The sequence below is a fragment of the Microcebus murinus genome, chromosome 3, assembly GCF_040939455.1.
Source record: "Microcebus murinus isolate Inina chromosome 3, M.murinus_Inina_mat1.0, whole genome shotgun sequence".
Lineage (NCBI taxonomy): Eukaryota > Metazoa > Chordata > Mammalia > Primates > Cheirogaleidae > Microcebus > Microcebus murinus.
The window spans coordinates 113,289,953-113,312,500 of NC_134106.1; the positions used below are offsets into that span (position 1 = coordinate 113,289,953).

Sequence of the window (22,548 nt, forward strand, 5' to 3'; positions counted from 1 at the left end):
TCTACAGAGAACAATGTAACAAATATAATTTTTTTTTTTTTTTTTGAGACAGAGTCTCACTTTGTTGCCCAGGCTAGAGTGAGTGCCGTGGTGTCAGCCTAGCTCACAGCAACCTCAAACTCCTGGGCTCGAGCGATCCTTCTGCCTCAGCCTCCCGAGTAGCTGGGACTACAGGCATGAGCCACCATGCCCGGCTAATTTTTTATATATATATATATCAGTTGGCCAATTAATTTCTTTCTATTTATAGTAGAGACGGGGTCTCGCTCTTGCTCAGGCTGGTTTTGAACTCCTGACCTTGAGCAATCCGCCCGCCTCGGCCTCCCAAGAGCTAGGATTACAGGCGTGAGCCACCGCGCCCGGCCCACAAATATAATTTTGAAGGACCATAATAATCCATGCACATTTAAGCCATAAGACTATAAATAATCAGGTTAAAGGCAAGTTTAAATATTTTTAAAAGGTTTAACACTAATCGGTGGGCTACTTTGCCTAAATGATATGCAAGCAGAACAACCACTCCTGATTTCTCATACACTTTCCCCAACGCTACAAAATATTAATACATTTGGAATTTGAGTTAAATTACTTTATTGAATCAAATAATCAGGATGCAATTTACTGCCACTGAAGAGATTACAGTATAATTTATAGCTACACACTTATGGTATAGTCCATTTTAATTATATCTAAAGGTACATAAGCGTACAGAAATGTGACTGGAAGGTCTATGAACTTAATGTGACCACTGGCAAAGCAAGTAATAGTGGCCATGAGGTAGGATGGGCAAGTGGGGGGCAATAGGAAGAGAGATAATATCTTGCTCCATATTTCTATATCACTTCAAGCTTTCATAATCTTGATAATGACATATTACTTATATTACTAAAAGGCAAAATTCCAATACCATGACACTGCTAAAAATGAGCATTTGATTTGCTAATGTGAAAATATATATGAAGTGGAAAAAAAAACAAGTTGCAGGCTAGGCCATGGTGGTTTACGCCTGTAATCCTAGCACTCTGGGAGGCCGAGGCGGGCGGACTGCTCGAGGTCAGGAGTTCAAAACCAGCCTGAGCAAATACGAGACCACGTCTCTACTACAAATAGAAAGAAATTAATTGGCCAACTAATATATATATAGAAAAAAAAAATTAGCCAGGCATGGTGGCACATGCCTGTAGTCTCAGCTACTCGGGAGGCTGAGGCAGAAGGATTGCTTGAGCCCAGGAGTGTGAGGTTGCTGTGAGCCAGGCTGACACCACGGCACTCACTCTAGCTTGGGCAACAAAGTGAGACTCTGTCTCAAAAAAAAAAAAAAGAGGATTATCTGCGTTCCAAATCTTAGGTTACCACAGAGAACAGGAAAAAACACAAAAGCATAATCCAAGTTCATATTTCTAAACTCATCTGTTCTCTCTTTCTGGAACTCCTATCCTTAACAAAAGGAACAATCTACTGAGAGACAGCCAGTCAAAGGGTACGATAGGAGGAAAAAGTAGGTGGAAAAGGAGAAGAGGGTGAAGCCAGAATTCTACAAATTATTTCAATGAAAGAAAAAGTCCCTTTCCAGGCTGTTTTCATGGTTGTGAGGAAATGAGTGATTTTTTAATTTAAAGACTACTAAAACTATCATTTGTGTTGTGGTTTTAAAAAAAATACTTGTTATAAGGAAACACCCGATTGTCTTTTTTATTTATTTAAAAAGACTACTAGGCAACTTAAAAGAATGATTTATGATTAGACTGAGGTTTTATGCTGGCATCTTTATACATAGGTAGTAGAATCCTACTGCTACATCCCTAAAAGTCTATATTTATTACCGGGCATATTCCCATATTAAATAAAACACACAAGGCCGGGCGTGGTGGCTCACGTCTGTAATCCTAGCACTTTGGGAGGCCGAGGCGGGCGGATTGCTCAAGGTCAGGAGTTCGAAACCAGCCTGAGCGAGACCCCGTCTCTACCAAAAATAGAAATAAATTAATTGACCAACTAAAAATATATATATACAAAAAATTAGCCGGACATGGTGGCGCATGCCTGTAGTCCCAGCTACTCGGGAGGCTGAGGCAGTAGGATCGCTGAGCCCTGGAGATTGAGGTTGCTGTGAGCCAGGCTGACGCCACGGCACTCACTCTAGCCTGGGCAACAAAGTGAGACTCTGTCTCAAAAAATAAAAAAAAATAAAAAAAAATAAAACACACAGAATTATATGTGACATGATAAAGATCTGATTTTAAATGCAAGAGACTGATGTGGTGGCTCATGCCTGTAATCCTAGCACTTTGGGAGGCCTAGGCGGGGAGGATTGGTTGAGGTTAGGAGTTTGAGACTAGTCTGAGCAAGAGCAAGACCCCGGCTCTACAAAAAATAGAAAAATTTTCCAGGTATGGTGGCCTGCGCCTGTAGTCCCAGCTACTCAGGAGGCTGAGGCAGGAGGATCTCATGAGCCCAGGAGTTGGGGGTTGCAGTGAGCTATGGTCATGCCACAGCACTCTAGCCTGGATGACAGAGCAAGACCCTGTCTCAAAAAAAAAAAAAAAAAAAGAGAGAGAGAGAGATTCACTGTATATTCTCATCTATGTCTTTTGAGTCCTTTTAGCCAATATTATAAAGCATTAAAACTCTAATTAGAGTACAGTTGTCCCTTGGTACCAAAATCGAAACGTTCAAGTCCCTTATATAAAATAGTAAAATAGTGTAGTATTTATGTATAACCTATGCACATACCCCTATACTTATAACACTTAATAGAATGTAACAACTATTATAAATAGTTGTTATACTACTGTTTGATTATTTGTATTATTTTTATTGTTCTGCTATTTTTTATGTTTTCTGTTTTTCTTTTTTAATTTTTTCAATCCATGGTTGGCTGAATCCATGGAAGCAGAACCCAGGATACGGAGGGCCAAATGTATTATATCAAAAAAGAAAAACCGTTGGTAATACAAGGTAATACCTCCATTTTTTTAAGGTTTCTGAACATTCCTGAGACAAACAGAAGCATACATGCATTTGGCAAAATATAACTGCATTAAGAATAATCTAACACTCCTGTAACTCAATCACGTAATTGAATCATAGGAAAGACACATGCCAAGAGAGTAAGTAAAGCTTTGTCATGAGCACCCCAAAATGGGCACTCTTTGTATTACATTTACAGCCTTCAATTTAAACACTGTTTGTTTACAATGTCTAATTTTATTTATTTATTTATTTATTTAAACAGAGTCTCACTCTGTTGCCCGCGCTAGAATGCCGTGGCATCAGCCTAGCTCACAGCAACCTCAAACTCCTGGGCTCAAGCAATCCTCCTGCCTCAGCCTCCTAGCAGCTGGGACTACAGGCATGTGCCATCATGCCCGGCTAATTTTTTCTATATTGTTAGTTGGCCAATTAATTTCTTTCTATTTTTAGTAGAGACGGGGTCTCGCTCTTGCTCAGGCGGGTTTTGAACTCCTGACCTCGAGCAATCCGCCCACCTCAGCCTCCCAGAGTGCTAGGATTACAGGCGTGATCCACCGTGCCCGGCCTCAGACAGACTTATATTCTTTGTACTAATACCTACGTAAGTCCTGATGATGCAGTAGTAAAGAGGAGTTTGAACTGTGTGTGTCCATAAAATGTTAGGAACGGGCCGGGCAGGGTGGCTCACGCCTGTAATCCTAGCACTCTGGGAGGCCAAAGCAGGTGGATTGCTCGAGGTCAGGAGTTTGAAACCAGCCTGAGCAAGAGTGAGACCCCGTGTCTACTATAAACAGAAAGAAATTAATTGACCAACTAAAAAAAAAAAAATATATATATATATAAATTAGCTGGGCATGGTGGTCCATGCCTGTAGTCTCAGCTACTCAGGAGGCTGAGGCAGGAGGATCACTCGAGCCCAGGAGTTTGAGGTTGCTGTGAGCTAAGCTGATGCCATGGCACTCTAGCCTAGGCAACAAAAGTGAGACTGTCTCAAAAAAAAACAAAACAAACAACAAAAAAAACACCTTAGGAACAGTATAAGTTTTTTCTATTTTCATAGATTTTTTTTACATTCTGATGAGAGTAAGTCCCACCAGTTTGTAAATCAAAGAAGGTAAAAGAGAAGAAAGTCTTATTAGAATTACTGAAAACTCTCTGGGAGGCCGAGGCGGGCGAATTGCTCGAGGTCAGGAGTTCTAAACCAGCCTGAGTAAGACCCCATCTCTATAAAAAATAGAAAGAAATTAATTGACCAACTAAAAATATATAAACAAATTATTAGCCAGGCAGGGTGGTGCATGCCTGTAGTCCCAGCTACTAGGGAGGCTGAGGCAGGAGGATTGCTTGAGCCCAGGAGACTGAAGTTGCTGTGAGCTAGACTGACGCCACGGCACTCACTCTAGCCTGGGCAACAAAGGGAGACTCTGTCTCAAAAATAAATAAATAAATAAAAATTTTCTTCAGTGAAAAAGGGTCTTATATATTACTAATTTTTATATATAATTGTACTACTTATAATGCCTTTGAAGATGCTTAGAAAGTTTTATAATATTTTTCAGTTAATTATTTGAACAGGTAATGTATTCATATGTGTTTTTTTAAATTATTTTAAAATTTAAAATTCTTTCATTTTTTCTTCCTTTCTTTTCCTTTTTTCACACTGGAGTAAACCATGCAAATGTACATATGGTTTTAAAATGTAAAAATACAATGAAGAATTGCAAAGCTGTGGAAACAACCCAAGTGCCCATCAATTCATGAGTGGATTAATAAAATGTGGTATATGTATACCATGGAGTACTACTCAGCTATAAGAAACATGGTGATATAGCACCTCTTGTATATTCCTGGATACAGCTGGAACCCATTCTACTAAGTGAAGTATCCCAAGAATGGAAAAACAAGCACCACATGTACTCACCAGCAAATTGGTATTAACGGATCAACACCTAAGTGGACATATAGGAGTAACATTTATCGGGTGTCAGGAGGGAGGAAGGGATGGGTATATACAACCACAATGAGTAAGATGTGCAACATTTGGGGGATGGACACGCTTGAAGCTCTTACTCGAGGGGGGAGGGGGGCATGGGCAATATATGTAACCTTAACACTTGTACCCTCATAATACACTAAAATAAAAAAATAAAAAAATACAATGAAGAATCTGCCTCCTGCTCCTTTCTCCTACCCCACCTTTAATCCCATATACAGTGCTTTTTAAGGTCCTTGAAGGAGACCAACAGGCAGTGGAGCAGAATGTGATGCTAAAAACAGACAGCACACGGCCTGGAGCCAACCTGTAAGGGTTGAATGTGCCCCTGCTCATTTGTAAAAGGAAATCCTAGCACTTACATCAGAGGCTTCCAATGGGCTAGGCCCTCTTCAAATCTTCCCCACTGTAACCTGAAGTTTATCACTTTGAACCTCTTTTATGCATTTACATATTATGTTGTCACTCACTCATACATACACCATTGCAAAAGCATTTCTGGCTTTCCTTAGCATTTCTCTGATACTTTTAATATACCAGTTTCTCCTTTTATTTCTAATAGTTTCTGCATTCTCTGTTATTCAAGACATAAAGGTTCATATCTTATTATTATTTTATTTTCTGAGACAGAGTCTCGCTCTGTCACCCTGGGTAGAGTGCAATAAAGCGCAGTGGTGTATTGGTAGCTCACTGCAACCTCAAACCCTCGGGCTCAAGCGATCCTTTTGCCTCAACCTTCCAAGCAGCTGGGACTATTGTCACTTGTATAGACACTTGTCACCCTATCTGTAATTTTTTCTATTTTTAGTAGAGATGGGGTCTCACTCTTGCTCAGGCTGGTCTCTAACTCCTAAGCTCAAGCAATTCTTCCACCTTGGCGTCCCAGAATGCTAGGATTATAGGCATGAGCCACTGTACCTAGCCAACTCTTATCTTTTGTTAATATTATTCCTATATTCCATTTGGCTTTGTGTTTTGTCTGAGATTAAGAGTATCACATTGTTTTGGATGGCTTTTTCCATTCTTTTACCACTTTTCTACAGTATTTTCTTTTCAATGGCTATCTCCCTTGTAAACAGCATTTTAAAATTCCAATCTCTTTTAACAGGGAAATATAATCCACTCACACATACATTTTACTTTGTTTTCTATTAACTATGTTTCTCCTCTTTATTATTCTTGCCTGCCTTCATAAGCTTATCTGAGTTTCCTTTTTTTTTTTTTTTAACCCTGATTCTCCTCCTATTCTTAGGTTCTCAAATGCATCAGTAATACCTACTAAGGCATTCCAGAAATCTGAGGGGCAGATTTTTGGTTGTGATTGGCTTATATTCCACATGACTTAAAAATGTCTTACTTGCCAGGCACTCACAAAAGTGAAAAAAATGAGCCTATAATCTAACCCCATTTCACTGAAAAACACAGGTTAATTTTTAGATGGTTTTACTCAACACTTAATTTTTCAAGGAATTTAACTAGACTTTACAAATTTAAATCAGGGAAGATTATAATTAGTTTTATTTAAAACTTTACTAAAAATTGTCCATCATTTCAGAAAATCATTGTCACTAAAGACCAACACAACAAACATGTATGAGTTTGCACTTATAGCCATAACATTCATGATTTTTCATATATTAAAAGTATCTAACTATTTCATCTTATCTTCTAATGTAGCTGTGCCTAAGTACATGATGGTTTTCTTTTATTTCTTCAACTGCTTTGTTTTTCTGCTCATATTTATTAATGAACAATTAGCTCAGTGAACAGTCAGAGTATAAGAACAGTTTCCCTAACCAAGGAAGCATGCAGGCAGGCTCGACAGCCTCTTAACTCTCAAAGTAGGGAAGGCTTCACTCCAAGGCTTTATAGTACATTTCATTCCTGAACGAAGCGCTCTTTCTCTACCTTCCACTTTATAACCACTGTGGTGGGTTGGGGTTACCTCTTGGTCCTTAACATCCAACCAGGAGCGCTCCCCATGCATTATCTTCTACTTTTTAAATAAAGCAATTCTCATGGTTTTAGCCTGGCAGCAAAGGCCTACGCCAGTCACTTTACATTCCATAGAGGGGAAAAGACAAACAGACACAGCTATTCAACAGACCGGTATCTCCTCTTTGTCCTCACTGAACTTTGGAGGGTTTTGCTTTTTGATAGTTTTAAATTGTCTTAATTATTCACATATACAATTTACAAGGTTTGTTCTGAAAAAGAACAGTTCCTTATCCTTCCCCCCCATTTCCCTGTCCAGAAGCAACTATTTAACTTTTAGTGGATTCTTTTAATATTTACCTCCATGCACTTTACATATAAATATGCATTATTGTACTTCATGATGTTTTAGTGTTATGCAATATCTACAGAGGCACCAGTACAGATTAAAGACTTAGTTCTCCTTCCCTTACCACACTTTTAATATACTCTTCTCATCTCCTAATAATTTTTATATCATAAAGTTGTTTAGTTCAATACTCAAATTATCGTATTACGATGACTATGTAAATGCTCTTCACAGTTGAGCCACACGGTAAACTGTAATTACTTTTTCTTTTCTCTTCTATTTTCTATTTTTTTCCCCATTTACTTGGTTTTCCACGACTTTTCACAACTTGTTTTCAGTTATCTAGATCATAAGATGTCTAAACTCATGAGGTATTCTATCAATTCATCTTTCTGAAAAAAGTCTTTTCCAGAGCCATGGGCCCCTCCCAACTAAGCCAGCTACCTGGCAGTCCTGGTGCACAGGTGCCACCCTGGGATGTCCCTTCACCATTATCCTGGAAGGTATTTTTCTTCTCATATGCGCTGGATCTCTTGCTTTCTACACTTCAATTTTTAGTCTTCTTTCTTGGTGTATGCCTTCATTTTGATGAAAGGGTACTTGTAAAATTTTTGAAGAAGCGCCCCCGCACCTTGATTGATAGTTTGTTTGGTTGGATATAGAATGCTGGATTGGTAATCTCCCTTCAAAATTTTGAAGTCATTGTGTCAATGCCTTCTAGTTTATAATTTTGCTGTTGAGGAGTCTAAAGTCATTTAGATTCTCGATCCTTAGTATGTGACCTGTTTTCCAGGAATAGCAAGGCATCCAGAATTGTTAGAACAAAGTGAGCAAAGGGGAAGAGTAGGGTAGAAGGGACAGATTATGTAGGACCATGTAAATTTTGTGGTTTTTTTGTCACTCTGAGTCTTATAGGAGCCAATATAGGATTTTGAGCAAAGGAGGAACATTTAGCCAGCTTATCTAAAATGGATCACTTCAGCTGCTGTGGTGAGATTAAATTTGAAGGGGGGTGGGGCCTGACAGGCAGGAAGAAGCAAGGAGATCTATAAAGAGGCAAAATGTGGTAGTAATCCAGGTAAGAGATGATGGTAAATTAGACCAAGATGTTGCACCAGAGAAATGTTGTGAGAAATGGCTGGATTCTGGATATATTTTTGAGGTTGAGCCAAAAGGATTTGTTTCTGTATCAGATATGGGGTTGAAAGAACAGGGTTAAAGATGACCCAAAGTTGTTGCCTGAGCAATCAGAATAATGCAATGAATAGGAAGACTTGGAAGCAAGATAAGTTTGGTTACACACATGTAAAATGCCTATTAGTTATCCAAATAGAGATGAGGTACCAACAGTTGGATATACAAGTCTGGAATCTCGAAGCAGCAGTATCTTGGTCCAACTACCACTGGGGCATGACTTTGGCTCTCATTTTGACCATTTCATTCTATTCACTTTTCACACTACCTTCTTCAATGTGAGCCACATAATAACCTTTTAATAAGCCCTTTTCTTGCTAAATCAGCCACAACTTCTATTACTTATAATAAAGAACCTTGGCCGGGCGCTGTGGCTCACGCCTGTAATCCTAGCTCTTGGGAGGCCGAGGCGGGCGGATTGCTCAAGGTCAGGAGTTCAAAACCAGCCTGAGCAAGAGCGAGACCCCGTCTCTACTATAAATAGAAAGAAATTAATTGGCCAACTGATATATATATATAAAAAAATAAGCCGGGCATGGTGGCGCATGCCTGTAGTCCCAGCTACTCGGGAGGCTGAGGCAGGAGGATCGCTTGAGCCCAGGAGTTTGAGGTTGCTGTGAGCTAGGCTGACGCCACGGCACTCACTCTAGCCTGGACAACAAAGTGAGACTCTGTCTCAAAAAAAAAAAAAAAAAAAAAAAAAAAGAACCTTAACTGACATAATTATTGAATCAAGAAAAGAAGTTGGATTGATTGTTTTTCTTTTTTTTTAGAGGCGGGATCTCACTGGAACCCAGGCTGCAATGCAGTGGCATAATTATAGCTCACTGTAGCCTTGAAATCCTGGCCTTAAGCAATCCTTCTGCCTCAGCCTCCCAAGTAGCTACGTCTACAGGTATGTACCACTACATCCTGCTAATATTTCTTTCCATTTTTTTTTTAAGAGCTAGGGTCTTGCTATGTTGTCCAGGCTTATCTCAAACACCTGGCCTCAGGCAATCCTCTACCTCAGCCTCCCAAGTAACTAGGATTACAGGTGTGAGCTGGCATGCCTGGTAGAAGTAAGTTTTTGTTTTTTTTTTTTTTTTTTTTTTGAGACAGAGTCTCGCTTTCTTGCCTAGGCTAGAGTGAGTGCCATGGCGTCAGCCTAGCTCACAGCAACCTCAAACTCCTGGGCTCAAGCAATCCTCCTGCCTCAGCCTCCCGAGTAGCTGGGACTACAGGCACGAGCCACCATGCCCGGCTGATTTTTATATTATATATATTAGTTGGCCAATTAATTTCTTTCTATTTTTATGGTAGAGACGGGGTCTCGCTCAGGCTGGTTTTGAACTCCTGACCTTGAGCAATCCGCCCGCCTCGGCCTCCCAGAGTGCTAGGATTACAGGCGTGAGCCACCGCGCCCGGCCTAGAAGTAAGTTTTAAACTGTGAATGAATAAAACGTTATTAAAAGGAATAAAATAATACATAAAAGTAAGGTGGGAGGATAGCTTGAGGCCAGGAGTTTGAGGCCAACGTGGGCAACATGGCAAGACTCCATCTCTTAAAAAAAAATCATAAAAGATTTATGTGTAGTACATTTTACTTCAGCATTATTTATAGTAGTATATAGTATACTTTATTGTTTATGAAAAGGAACTGATAAAATCCTAATTGCTCCTAAATTATATATATCCCTTAGCAGAGCTATCTATTTCCACAGAATACACAAAACCAAACCACAACTCAGTATACAGCTAATGAGCTAAGCCATAAATAATTATTAAAATTTTCAAGTTTCCCCAGGCTTCTACTTTCTATTAGCACTTTAAATCCTTTGAAATTGATGACACTCTGACTTCCAAGAAAACTCAATTTTATCACAAGGTCAAAAATCACAAAAATTCCAAATTAGTACTTGAAATTAAGGAGATGTCACTCTATTATAAGAATGAATTAAATGTCCATTTTTAGAAAAATGAGACTATATTTTCTGCTCTGTCATCATAGTGGAACACACCACTATTACATCTACGAGTTTCCTGAGCAGAGGGATTTAAATTCTGATAGTTATAACTAGTAGAGAAAAAGTGTACCCTCTGATACATTGCTTCTATTTATTTTTTCTCTTTTGGAGGCAGAGTCTTGCTCTGTTGCCTGGGCTAGAGTGAGTGCCTTGGTGTCAGCCTAGCTCACAGCAACCTCAAACTCCTGGGCTCAAGGGATCCTCCTGCCTCAGCCTCCCGGGTAGCTGAGACTACAGGCATGCGCCACCATGCCCAACTAATTTTTTCGGTATATTTTTAATTGGCCAATTAATTTCTTTCTATATTTGGTAGAGACAGGGTCTCACTCTTGCTCAGGCTGATTTTGAACTCCTGACCTTGAGTGATCCTCCACCTCAGCCTCCCAGAGTGCTGGGATTACAGGCATGAGCCACCGCACCCGGCCAACATATTGCTTTTAAAATCTAGGCTGTGAGTTAGCCTAATGTTCCATAAAGCTGTAAGATAACAGGTACTAAGAAAAAAGGTCCTCAAGGCTGGGCATGGTGGCTCACGCCTGTAATCCTAGCACTCTGGGAGGCCGAGGCGGGTGGATCACTCAAGGTCAGGAGTTCGAAACCAGCCTGAACAAGAGGGAGACCCCATCTCTACTAAAAATAGAAAGAAAATGATTGGTCAACTAAAAATATATAGAAAAAATTAGCTGGGCATGGTGGCGCATGCCTGTAGCCCCAGCTTCTTGGGAGGCTGAGGCAGAAGGATCACCTGAGTCCAGGAGTTTGAGGTTGCTGTGAGCTAGGCTGAAGCCACGGCAATCTAGCCTGGGTAACAGAGTGAGACTCTGTCTCAAAAAAAAAAAAGAAAAGAAAAAAGAAAAGGTCCTCAGAATTGGAAAAGTAAAAGATAATGGATGCATGAAAGGTAGAAAAGCCTAGTATATTATAAATGAATACTGATGATGTTAAATGAAAAATCAGTGATTTTTGTTAAATAACCTTTTCCTGATTATAAAATATATAATCACAGAAAATTCAGGAAACTATAAAAGAGAATTCTCACCCCAAATTCTACCATCCAGAGATAAGCACTATTAACATTTTGGTATATTTACTTCTAGTCTTTTTTCCTATGTGTGTGTGTGCCTGTGTGTGTGTGTATATATATATTTTTTTCTTTATCTTTAGTATGTGACCTGTTTTTATAGATACATATATATATATGATTCTAGGTGTGTAAACAAAAGCAAGACCACACTAAATGCCATTTTATATCTTGATTTTTTAATTTGATAAAAAAGATATATTTTAATTTGATAAATAATATTTCCCCATTATTAAATATTCATCAAAGGTATTATATTTTAAAAACATCTGTTTAAGATTCTTTCATATAAATATGCCTACTGGTATATTATAACTTTTCACTACTATAAATAATTCTAACATAAACAGTAGTATACATAAATCTTTGAATTCCTGAACTTAGAGACCTTGTTTAGAAAGCACTTAAACACTAACAAAGTAGATATGGCTCAATAATGCCACTTGATTCTGAATTTAAATAGAAGAAACATGCATGAAATAAAAATTATAAGCATAATTCAACTCAAAGAAATGTTTGCCAAACTTAATCAGCACGTTTCCTTAACAAATCAAATGAGTTTCTCAATATTCAATACTGCTATCAGCATGTTATACATGAGAGGATCACCTATCAGTAATTTATTTTATTAGAAAATATTCAGCATAGACTAAAAAAGTGAACATTTTAAAGATTTGTAAAAACTCAAACCTATTTTCACATAATGCCAAAGTATTTCAAACCAAGATTGCCATAACAACGTCTTTATCAAGCACTGATTAATTTAAATTGCTCTGTCTACATACACAAACATGGCTTTCCTGACAGTCTACTACTAAAGAGAATCTTAGAAATGTATAGGGGATCATAAAAAGTGGGGCTTAGTTTTTTTTTTTTTGAGACAGAGTCTCGCTTTGTTGTCCAGGCTAGAGTGAGTGCCGTGGCGTCAGCCTAGCTCACAGCAACCTCAAACTCCTGGGCTCCAGTGATCCTTCTGCCTCAGCCTCCCGAGTAGCTGGGACTACAGGCATGCGCCACCATGCCCGGCTAATTTTTTTTTTATATATATATATCAGTTGGCCAATTAATTTCTTTCTATTTATAGTAGAGACGGGGTCTCGCTCTTGCTCAGGCTGGTTTTGAACTCCTGACCTTGAGCAATCCGCCCGCCTCGGCCTCCCAAGAGCTAGGATTACAGGCGTGAGCCACAGCGCCCGGCAAAAGTGGGGCTTAGTTTTAACCATTTCTAAAAAAGCAGCAGAGCTAATAGAAAAAAGCATGATACTAAATAAAAAATAAAAAATACTACTAAGAAATAAAAAGAGGTATTGACATTATAAAAAGTAATCCCCTAGGAAATTTTACCACAGTTAACTTTGAAGGCTATTTTTTGTTCCTAATATTACAGTGATTTGAAAAAATTTTTTACCTGTTTGATTAAATTCAGATTTAAAAACTATCAGCTATTCACATTATAAATAAACAGTAGTAAAAAAATTTTTTTTTGAGACAGAGTCTTGCTCTGTTGCCTGGGCAAGAGTGCCGTCGCATCAGCCTAGCTCACAGCAAGTTCAAACTCCTAAACTCAAGCGATCTTCCTGCCTCAGCCTCCCGAGTAGCTGGGACTACAGGCACAAGCCACCACACTTGGCTAATTTTTTCTATATATTTTTAGTTGTACAGCTAAATTCTTTCTATTTTTAGTAGAGATGCGGTCTCACTCTTGCTCGGGCTCGTCTTGAACTCCTAACCTTGCGTAATCCTCCCACCTTGGCCTCCCAGAGCGCTATGATTACAGGCGTGAGCCACCGCATCCAGCCCACAATACATCTTCTTAATGGATTTTTCCTTTTTTTTTTTTTTGAGACAGAGTCTCACTTTGTTGCCCTGGCTAGAATAAGTGCCATGGCATCAGCCTAGCTCACTGGGCTCAAGCGATCCTCCTTCTTCAGCCTCCCAAGTAGCTTGGGACTACAGGCATGCGCCACCATGCCTGGCTAATTTTTTGTATATATATTTTTACTCGGTCAATTAATTTCTTTCTATTTTTAGTAGAGACGGGATCTCGCTCAGGCTGGTTTTGAACTCTGGATCTCGAGCAATCCGCCCGCCTCGGCTTCCCAGAGTGCTAGATTACAGGAGTGAACCACCGCGCTCGGCCTTTCCTTTTTGTTTTATCACTATTGTAAGGTGCTGGAAAATGTCTTTCTCTGAAACACATGAGATTTTATGATGCAGTACAAGGGTTGTATTGCCTGGATTTGGAGTACCGTTGTAGAAGTTTTATTAATGCCAAATGATATGCAGGCATTGATATAGTTGTTTTGTGTTAAATTTATATAGACAATATGCATTCCACATTGAAATGTCTAGTAAGTGAAAAATTTCTTGTACCATTTCAGTGTTTTTCTTGTGGATGAAACTGTATTTATAATTATGTCACTTTTATCAAGTATACCCATCGATTTGCTATAGTCTATAATACATGAAGGCTTTTGAATATTTTCACCTGTTTGATAATTTTTCTTTTCACAATCTTATATTCAGCCGAATGACTTGTGGACAACATTCAAACTTCACGTTTGTCCTGCCATTTCAGTGGGAGCAAATTTCCTGATGATCTAAAACTAAGTTCTCCTTTTTCTAATTTTTCTGGCATTTTTGGCATGCCTTCCCATGGCTTTTTTACTGTCCCACATGCATTTGTTGCAAAGCTGTCCAAATATCAGAATACTGTAGGACTTGAATACCAATTATCAACGAATAATTGATGACCCTTTCCTAAATAAGGGTGCATCAATGTTACCACAATATTGTAACTTTTACCTAATTTTTCAGAAAATGCTTGCACTTCGGTAGTTAAGCCGGTTTAAACAGTTATATCCAAAACATATCCCGTTAAACAATTGCACAGCACAAATGATTTTATCCCAAACCTACTTCTCTTGGATGGTATATATTGCTTGAAAAATAATCATCTTTAAAAAGTAAGAGACTCTCATCAATGCATAAAACCCTGAATGGATAAAACAAAAGGTTCACGGATTTTTGTCAGTCGGTCTTCTGAACTTTCAGATTCTTTATCGCTGAAGCAAAGCATCTTTAGCAACATTATATATCTACCTCGTGACATATGTTTATTGAATATATCCGTTCTAAGCACTTCATTAGTACTCCAATATTCTTCAATGGATAATTTTTTCACACAAGACATTATGAGCGTTAGTGCAAGGAAAGTATACAGTTCATTTATTGATGTATTGGACAAATTCTGTAATGCAGGAGATATGTCGCATGTGCATCTGTATATCGATATTAACTGTTTGTCGCATTTACAATATCTGTCATTAAATTCTCAGAAAAGAATATTTTGAAATAATCCAAAACATTGAATGAATCATTAATATTTTCTGCTTTAATTCCAGTCTTCATCAAGAAACATGTACATGTGTGGATCTAAGTTTTCACGCGACCACGTATTTATTACGGAACTTTCTTTTTTCCTCTTTAATTCTTCTGCTTCTGAATCAGACGATAGAATTAATTCCCTCCTCCTTTTTGAAGTAATGTTTTTACGTTTAAAAACGATGCTGCCTTTACTTGATGTGTCAGAATCCATTATGGATCTCAGAATTATAAAAACTAAGACATAACATAAAAAATAAAAACAGAAAAATCTCAAAAATAGGTAAATTATATTATACTTGCACAAACCAAAGCGTACTATAATAACTCCTACTAAGGACTTGTTAAAAGGTCACAGATTCGTAGTAACTTATTAGCTGAACATACTCAACACAACTGCAGAGATAAAGCTGCTGTTAACTGTAGTCGATGCCAGGCTGTGCACGTTCATCTGTGGCTGTCAACTATAGTTGATGCTCGTACCAAAGTTGTTAAGAAGCCTTTGAGGCATTCTAAGGATCGTAAGTCCTAGTGCATCCTGGTTCTAAAAAGGTATATCATTCACATGAAACATACTTCCATTCATTACAGGTAAAGACACTGAGTTGGCAGAAAACCTGCTTATTAACCACCAACAATTCAAATATTTGAGCAAATGTTTGTACCTGCCTTTATCAACTCACCCATCAGAATATACCCTCATACCAATAGTATTTTATTTTATTTTTTTGTTTATTTTTATATAATATTTTTCCTTCTTTTTTTTTTATTCACTTCAAAGATGGTCAAGAACCAATAGTATTTTTTTTTTTTGAGACGGAGTCTCACTTTGTTGCCCAGGCTAGAGTGAGTGCCGTGGTGTCAGCCTGGCTCACAGCAACCTCAATCTCCTGGGCTCAGCGATCCTACTGTCTCAGCCTCCAGAGTAGCTAGGACTACAGGCATGCACCACCATGCCCGGCTAATTTTTTGTATATATATTTTTAGTTGGTCAATTAATTTCTTTCTATTTTTGGTAGAGACGGGGTCTCGCTCAGGCTGGTTTCGAACTCCTGACCTTGAGCAATCCGCCCGCCTCAGCCTCCCAGAGTGCTAGGATTACAGGCCTGAGCCACCGCGCCCGGCAAACCAATAGTATTTTAAAACAACAAAATGTTGAGTACCTCTAATCTGAAAATCTGAAATTTGAAATGCTCAAAAATCTGAAACTTTTTGAGCACCAGCATCATGCTCAAAGAGAATGCTCTTTGGAGCATTTCGGATTTTGGATTTTCAGATTAGGGATGCTGAAACAGTAAGTATAATGAATTCCAAAATCTGAGTAAGTATAATATTCTAAAGTCTGAAAAAAGTCTGAAATCTGAAACACTTCTGGGTCCCAAGCATTTTGGATAAAGGATACTCAACCTGTATAATGTGTAATATAATAAGAATATACTTCACTTTTAATAATGATCAAATTTCTTTCTTTTTTTTTTTTTTTTTTTGAGACAGAGTCTCACTCTGTTGCTGGGCTAGAGTGCCATGGTGTCAGCCTAGCTCACAGCAACCTCAAATTCCTGAGCTTAAGCCTGAGCTCAAGTGATCCTCCTCTCTCAGCCTCCCGTGTAGCTGGGACTATAGGCATGCGCCACCATGCCTGGCTAATTTTTTATATATATTTTTAGTTAAATTTCTTATTTTGCACATAAAAAGTATCAAGTACAAATAGCCCTGTATCTAAGCCTATAGACTAAGACAGTCTTAAAAACTTTCAATTCAAATCTCACTGCACTTGACTCAATGAGACTATCCAAACCCTGTTGGCCAAAAATCTTCTGTCAAATAATCAATTTAAATTTGTAAATGTTTTATACAGTGTTTTTTTTTTTGTTTTTTTTTTTGAGACAGAATCTCACTCTGTTGCCCAGGCTAGAGTGCCATGGCATCAGCCTAGCTCACAGCAACCTCAAACTCCTGGGCTCAAGAGATTCTTCTGTCTCAGCCTCCCGAGTAGCTGGGAGTACAGGCATGCGCCACCATGCCCGGCTAACTTTTTCTATATATTTTTAGTTGGCCGATTAATTTCTTTCTATTTTTAGTAGAGATGGGGGTCTCACTCTTGCTCAGACTGGTTTCAAACTCCTGACCTCGAGAGCGATCTGCCCACCTCAGCCTCCCAGAGTGCTAGGATAATAGGCGTGAGCTACCTCGCCCAGCCTATAGAGATTTTTTACTGTCATAAAATATGCTGGAGTAGGATTTGTACTGTATCATAACACAAACTATGACTTAACAGCACCTTAGCAGGCAAACAAGTTCCGCATAGCCAAAAACAATTTATTTGTATTGATACAGAGTTGAAAAGGCTATACAAGAATGTATTATCTACTCATGATGGCAAATTTCACCAACATAAATCTACCATAAAGATAGTAATCTGTTTTCATCTCTAATAAAAGAATTGGGCCAGAGGCAGTGGCTCGTGCCTGTAATCCCAGCACCCTGGGAGGCCGAGGCGGGCTGATTGCTCGAGGTCAGGAGTTTGAAACCAGCCTGAGCAAGAGCCAGACCCCGTCTCTATTATAAATAGAAAGAAATTAATTGGCCAACTAATATATATAGAAAAAATTAGCCCGGCATGGTGGCGCATGCCTGTAGTCCAGCTACTCGGGAGGCTGAGGCAGTAAGATCGCTTGAGCCCAGTAGTTTGAGGTTGCTGTGAGCTAGGCTGATGCCTCGGCCCTCACTCTAGCCTGGGCAACAAAGCAAGACTCTATCTCAAAAAAAAGAAAAAAAAAAAAAAAAGAATTGCTGGCAAATATTTTAATCATTATTACTTAAACCACTGTGGAATTCCAATTATGAAATACTTTTTAGTGACAATCAGATACAAATCCCACAATAACCAATATTCTCACAAAAACTAGAAGGGGTACAGATCAGTTCTGAATAGGACTGTCCTTTTATCTCACCAGATTGATCAGCCTTCTCATCGCATGTTCATGAGAGCAAACACATTCACAGGGATCGAATCCACCTTCTGCCATGATTACCCAGCTTGATTTTTACTTGACTGTTTAAATCTAGGAGGAAAGAAAAAATATCGTAAGACTACTATTCAGAGTTACTCTTTCTTTTGGGCTATGAAAAATTCAACTGTTATATAGATTCATAAGTTTTCTCTTAAACTATGTATAGTTCATATTTATTAATGACCCATATCTATGAATTTATTACTAATCCTATATGAATTATAAATTTATCATATGAATTATGAATCTAAATAAGTAATTGGCTACTACCCCTTCTGCCATCAGACCAATTTCCTATAAATGCAGATGTCTTCAGATGCTCTAAACTAGCCCCCCTACCTATGAATGATGCTGAAGATGCTAGAGCCTACTCTGCTTAATTATTCAATTTTTTTCCTTGTATTTTTTTGAGACAGAGTCTTATTCTGTTGCCTCAGCCAGAGTGCAATGGTGTCATCATAGCTCACAGCAACCTCAAACTTCTGGGCTCAGGTGATCTTCCTGCCTCAGCCTTCCAAGTAGTGGGGACTACAAGTCCAAAACACCACACCAGCTAATTTTTCTATTCTTTAGTAGAGATGGGGGTCTTGTTCATGCTCATGTAGGTCTTGAACTCCTGACCTCAAGTCATCCTCACACCTCAGACTCCCAGAATGCTAGAATTACAGGTGTGAGCCACCCTGCCCGGCTCTTAATTCCTTAATTCTTTAAATGCTCAAACATTTAAAGCATGCTTAACCCCCGCAAGAAAGCCATCTGAAAAGAAAAAATGAGGTATCTAAAATGATACCAAGGTTTATGGGGGGAAATTAATGAAAATAACTAGGAAATAGCTGGGTAGATTCCAAAAAATAAAGAGAAACAAGTGAGAGGCCAAATGGAGTACTGGCAATCAGATTTGTAAAACAATTTTTTAAAAACTGGTCAAAATATATGAAACAATCATTTTCAAGACATTGGACATCAGTCAACAAGGAATAGAGATCCCTGAGAGATAGAGAAACAAATCAGGTAAACCCTATCACTGACCCAGTTTACTACCTGGAGGAATTTCTAGGCCCAAAGGCAAGAAGGGGAAACCCAGACCAGAGCTCAGTGGTATCCCTAAGTTGGAGAGAAAGAGCTAGAAGAATGATTATATTTAACAGAGACATGAAAATGTTTAGAACACCCAACTGAGTTTGTAGAGAGGAAAACCATAATGCTTGCAATGAAAAATACACTAGATGGGTTTAACAGCATATTAGATATTACGAAAGAAAATATTACTGAACTTGAAGACATAATAAAAACTGTCAAAGATGAAGTAACAGGAAAAAAGAGTGAATACATGAGTAGTCCCAGGTACTCAGAAGACTGAAGCAGGAGGATCCCTTGAGCCCAGGAGTTCCAGACCAGCCCAGGCAATATAGCAAGATCCGGTCTCTAAAAAACAAACAAAACATGAACAGGGCATTAGTGAGCTGTGGTCACAACTTCAAATGGTCTGATATATGTGAATTGTCTATACCTTTGTCAAAGCTTACCAAATTGTAAGTTTAAATGTGCATAGTTTTTACTGCTTTGTCAATGATATCTTAATGCTTATTATATATAGCAATAAAAGTAAAAAAACACTTTGGTTACAAGGTGAAATAGATCAATAGAACAATTCATAAATCAGGCTAAAGAAACTTAATTCATTTATTCAAAAATATTTAGCACTGTGCTAGGCTTATTAGAAATATAAAAGTGAGCAAAGGCCGGGCGTGGTGGCTCACACCTGTAATCCTAGCACTCTGGGAGGCCAAGGAGGGTGGATTGCTCGAGGTCAGGAGTTCGAAACCAGCCTGAGAGAGTGAGACCCATCTCTACTATAAATAGAAAGAAATTAATTGGCCAAATAATATATAGAGAAAAAATTAGCCGGGCATGGTGGCACATGCCTGTAGTCCCAGCTACTTGGGAGGCTAAGCCAGAAGGATTGCTTGAGCCCAGGAGTTTGAGGTTGCTGTGAGCTAGGCTGACGCCATGGCCCTCACTCTAGCCTGGGCAACGAAGCGAGACGCTGTCTCAAAAAACAAAACAAAAAAAAAAGTGAGCAAAACTGATATGGTCCTTACCCTAATAGCGCTCATATTCTAATGGTAGGGATGGATAGTAATCTAAATATTTTTAAAATTAAAGTATAAACTAATAAATACTCTAAAAGATAAATGGACTAAGAGTGAAAAGACAATCCATAAAATGGGAGAAAATATTTGCAAATTATTTATCTGATAAGGGTTTAATATTCAGAATACACAAAGTACTCCAACAACTCAATAACAAAAAGACAACCCAATTTAAAAACGGCAAAGGACTTGAATAGACATTTCTCCAAAGAAAATATACAAATGATCAATAAGTATATGAAAAATACTCAATGTCAGTGACCATTGGGGAGATGCAAATCAAAACCACAATGAGGCCGGGCGCTGTGGCTCACGCCTGTAATCCTAGCTCTTGGGAGGCCGAGGCGGGCGGATTGCTCAAGGTCAGGAGTTCAAAACCAGCCTGAGCGAGACCCCGTCTCTACTATAAATAGAAAGAAATTAATTGGCCAACTGATATATATATAAAAAAATAGCCGGGCATGGTGGCGCATGCCTGTAGTCCCAGCTACTCGGGAGGCTGAGGCAGAAGGATCACTGGAGCCCAGGAGTTTGAGGTTGCTGTGAGCTAGGCTGACGCCACGGCACTCACTCTAGCCTGGGCAACAAAGCGAGACTCTGTCTCAAAAAAAAAAAAAAAAAAAAAAACCCACAATGAGATACACCTATGGCTACAATTTAAAAAACAAAGAAAATAAGTGATGTGGAGAAACTGGAACCCTCATATCGCTGGTGAGAATGGAAAATGGTGCAATTGTTGTGGAAAACAGTTTGACATTCCCCAAAAAGTTAAATAGAATTATCAAACGATTCAGCAATTCCACTCCTAGGTATATAACTAAAAGATTTGAAAACAGGGACTCTGATACTTGTTGGCCAAATATTCATAGCAGCATTACATGCAATAGCCAGAAGGTGTGTCTATCAACAGATAAGTGGATAAACAAAATGCAGTATATTCATACAATGGAATATTATTTAGCTATAAAAAGGAATGAAGTTGTGATATATGCAACAACGTGGATGAACCTTGAAAACATTAATCCAAAATAAACCAGATAAAAAAAGGACAAATATTGTTTCCATTTCTATGAAATTTCTAGAATAGTCAAATTCACAGAGATAGTAAATAGAACAGTGGTTTCCAACAGGCTGGACTGAGAAATGTGAGTAGAGACCCCGGAAGAGTGGGAGCCAGGCGAGGGGGGTGGAGGTGACAGAAGCAGGGCAGCTGTGGAGAAGAGGAGAAGGGTGGAGGCTCGGACTGAGGTGGCTGGAAGGCGGCAAGGGTGGATGGCCGCGCACAGACCACCTTTACCGCCAAACTGGACCTAAGGCCCGGTAGCTAGTAAGTAATAATTAGGGGCAGGGAAGGAAGTGCTGTTTTGTATTTCATGCTCTTGAGAAAGTAAAATGTCAGTGCCTGATCCAAATACCTTATGATGAAAACCTCAATCCCTTTCCAACTACTGAGAGGTAGCCAGTGAACATTCTGAAGACACAGGGGCAGTATTTTCCTGTTGCCAGTTTGACTCAGCCACAGGGCTGGGAAAAGTTAGCTCCTGGGTTATGGTGTTCCCAGGCGGCAGGGCTGGGAGCCATTGGGGGATGCAGCTAGCAGCTAGTGGATAGACTGAACCAGGCAGTGCTTTCAAATCATAACATGGCCTAGGGCATGGGTGGGAGGATGGCATCTGTAATCACTCACCCTCCCTTTTCTATCAGCATGTTAAGAGAGAATGCCATTAGGTATCCTGGCAACTGATTTGTCCCAGACTTGCATTTTACTTGATTACAAAGGTGGAGGCATTAATCCTAATATTTTACAATTCAAGCAATAGTGAATTGTTTAAAGTAGAAACAAAATTATGAATGAAAATCTCCCCACTCCCCCATTATTTTGAAGGTTTGAAACAGCTGTAATGAAAGGGAAGTGAAAAAGATTCCTCCAAAAGAGCAAGTCACTCCTGCAACCCACTGCTTTGAAGGCTTGAGTCAATGTGAACCTCCCGGTATAGGTGAGACCTCCAGCAGCAGCACTTAGGCCTCCCCTGAATCCCCATTTGTCCTAGGCAGTAAGACATTTTATAATGGCTATTAGTATCCTCACTCATGATGGCAAGCACTGTAGTTTTAATCCAATAGGTTACATGTGCAGCGATTAATTAATCACTTAATTGTATTCCTCTTTATCACTACTTGTCTGAGAGCTGGGTGAAAGGGTATGTAGAACCAACTGTACAATACATGCAAATGTTTTGCACAAACCTTATAGCGTTGTGCACAAAGGGAAAGAATTAGTCCTGGAATTGCTCTTGTCGGCAACTAAACAGAGTGTTCAAGTTTAGATTATTTTTTCCCATTCCAGTCTGCCTGCTCTAAATGCCACAGATACTAAGTAAATGGACTTAACTCTTGAAATCAGGTTGGCTAAGCCATCAACTCTCAAAGGTTTGCAGAAAATGGGAACAGTAAATACAAACACTG

At 39.0% G+C, this 22,548-nt stretch overlaps 1 protein-coding gene across 7 annotated transcripts in view; it reads right to left on the minus strand.

Annotated features, from left to right (window-relative positions):
• Positions 1–22,548, minus strand: part of SMIM14 (small integral membrane protein 14) — an 83,567-nt gene that overhangs the window by 29,259 nt on the left and 31,760 nt on the right. For 4 of the 7 annotated variants that reach the window (XM_012753925.3, XM_076001198.1, XM_076001197.1 and 1 more), the window contains exon 2: positions 17,870–17,980. In XM_012753925.3, coding sequence (XP_012609379.1) covers positions 17,870–17,944 — 75 coding nt within the window. In that variant the 5' untranslated portion in view covers positions 17,945–17,980. Of the gene's footprint in view, positions 1–17,869; positions 17,981–19,259; positions 19,355–22,548 lie in introns of all 7 variants that reach the window. The other 3 variants (XR_012918658.1, XM_076001195.1, XM_076001196.1) reach the window with 1 other exon arrangement.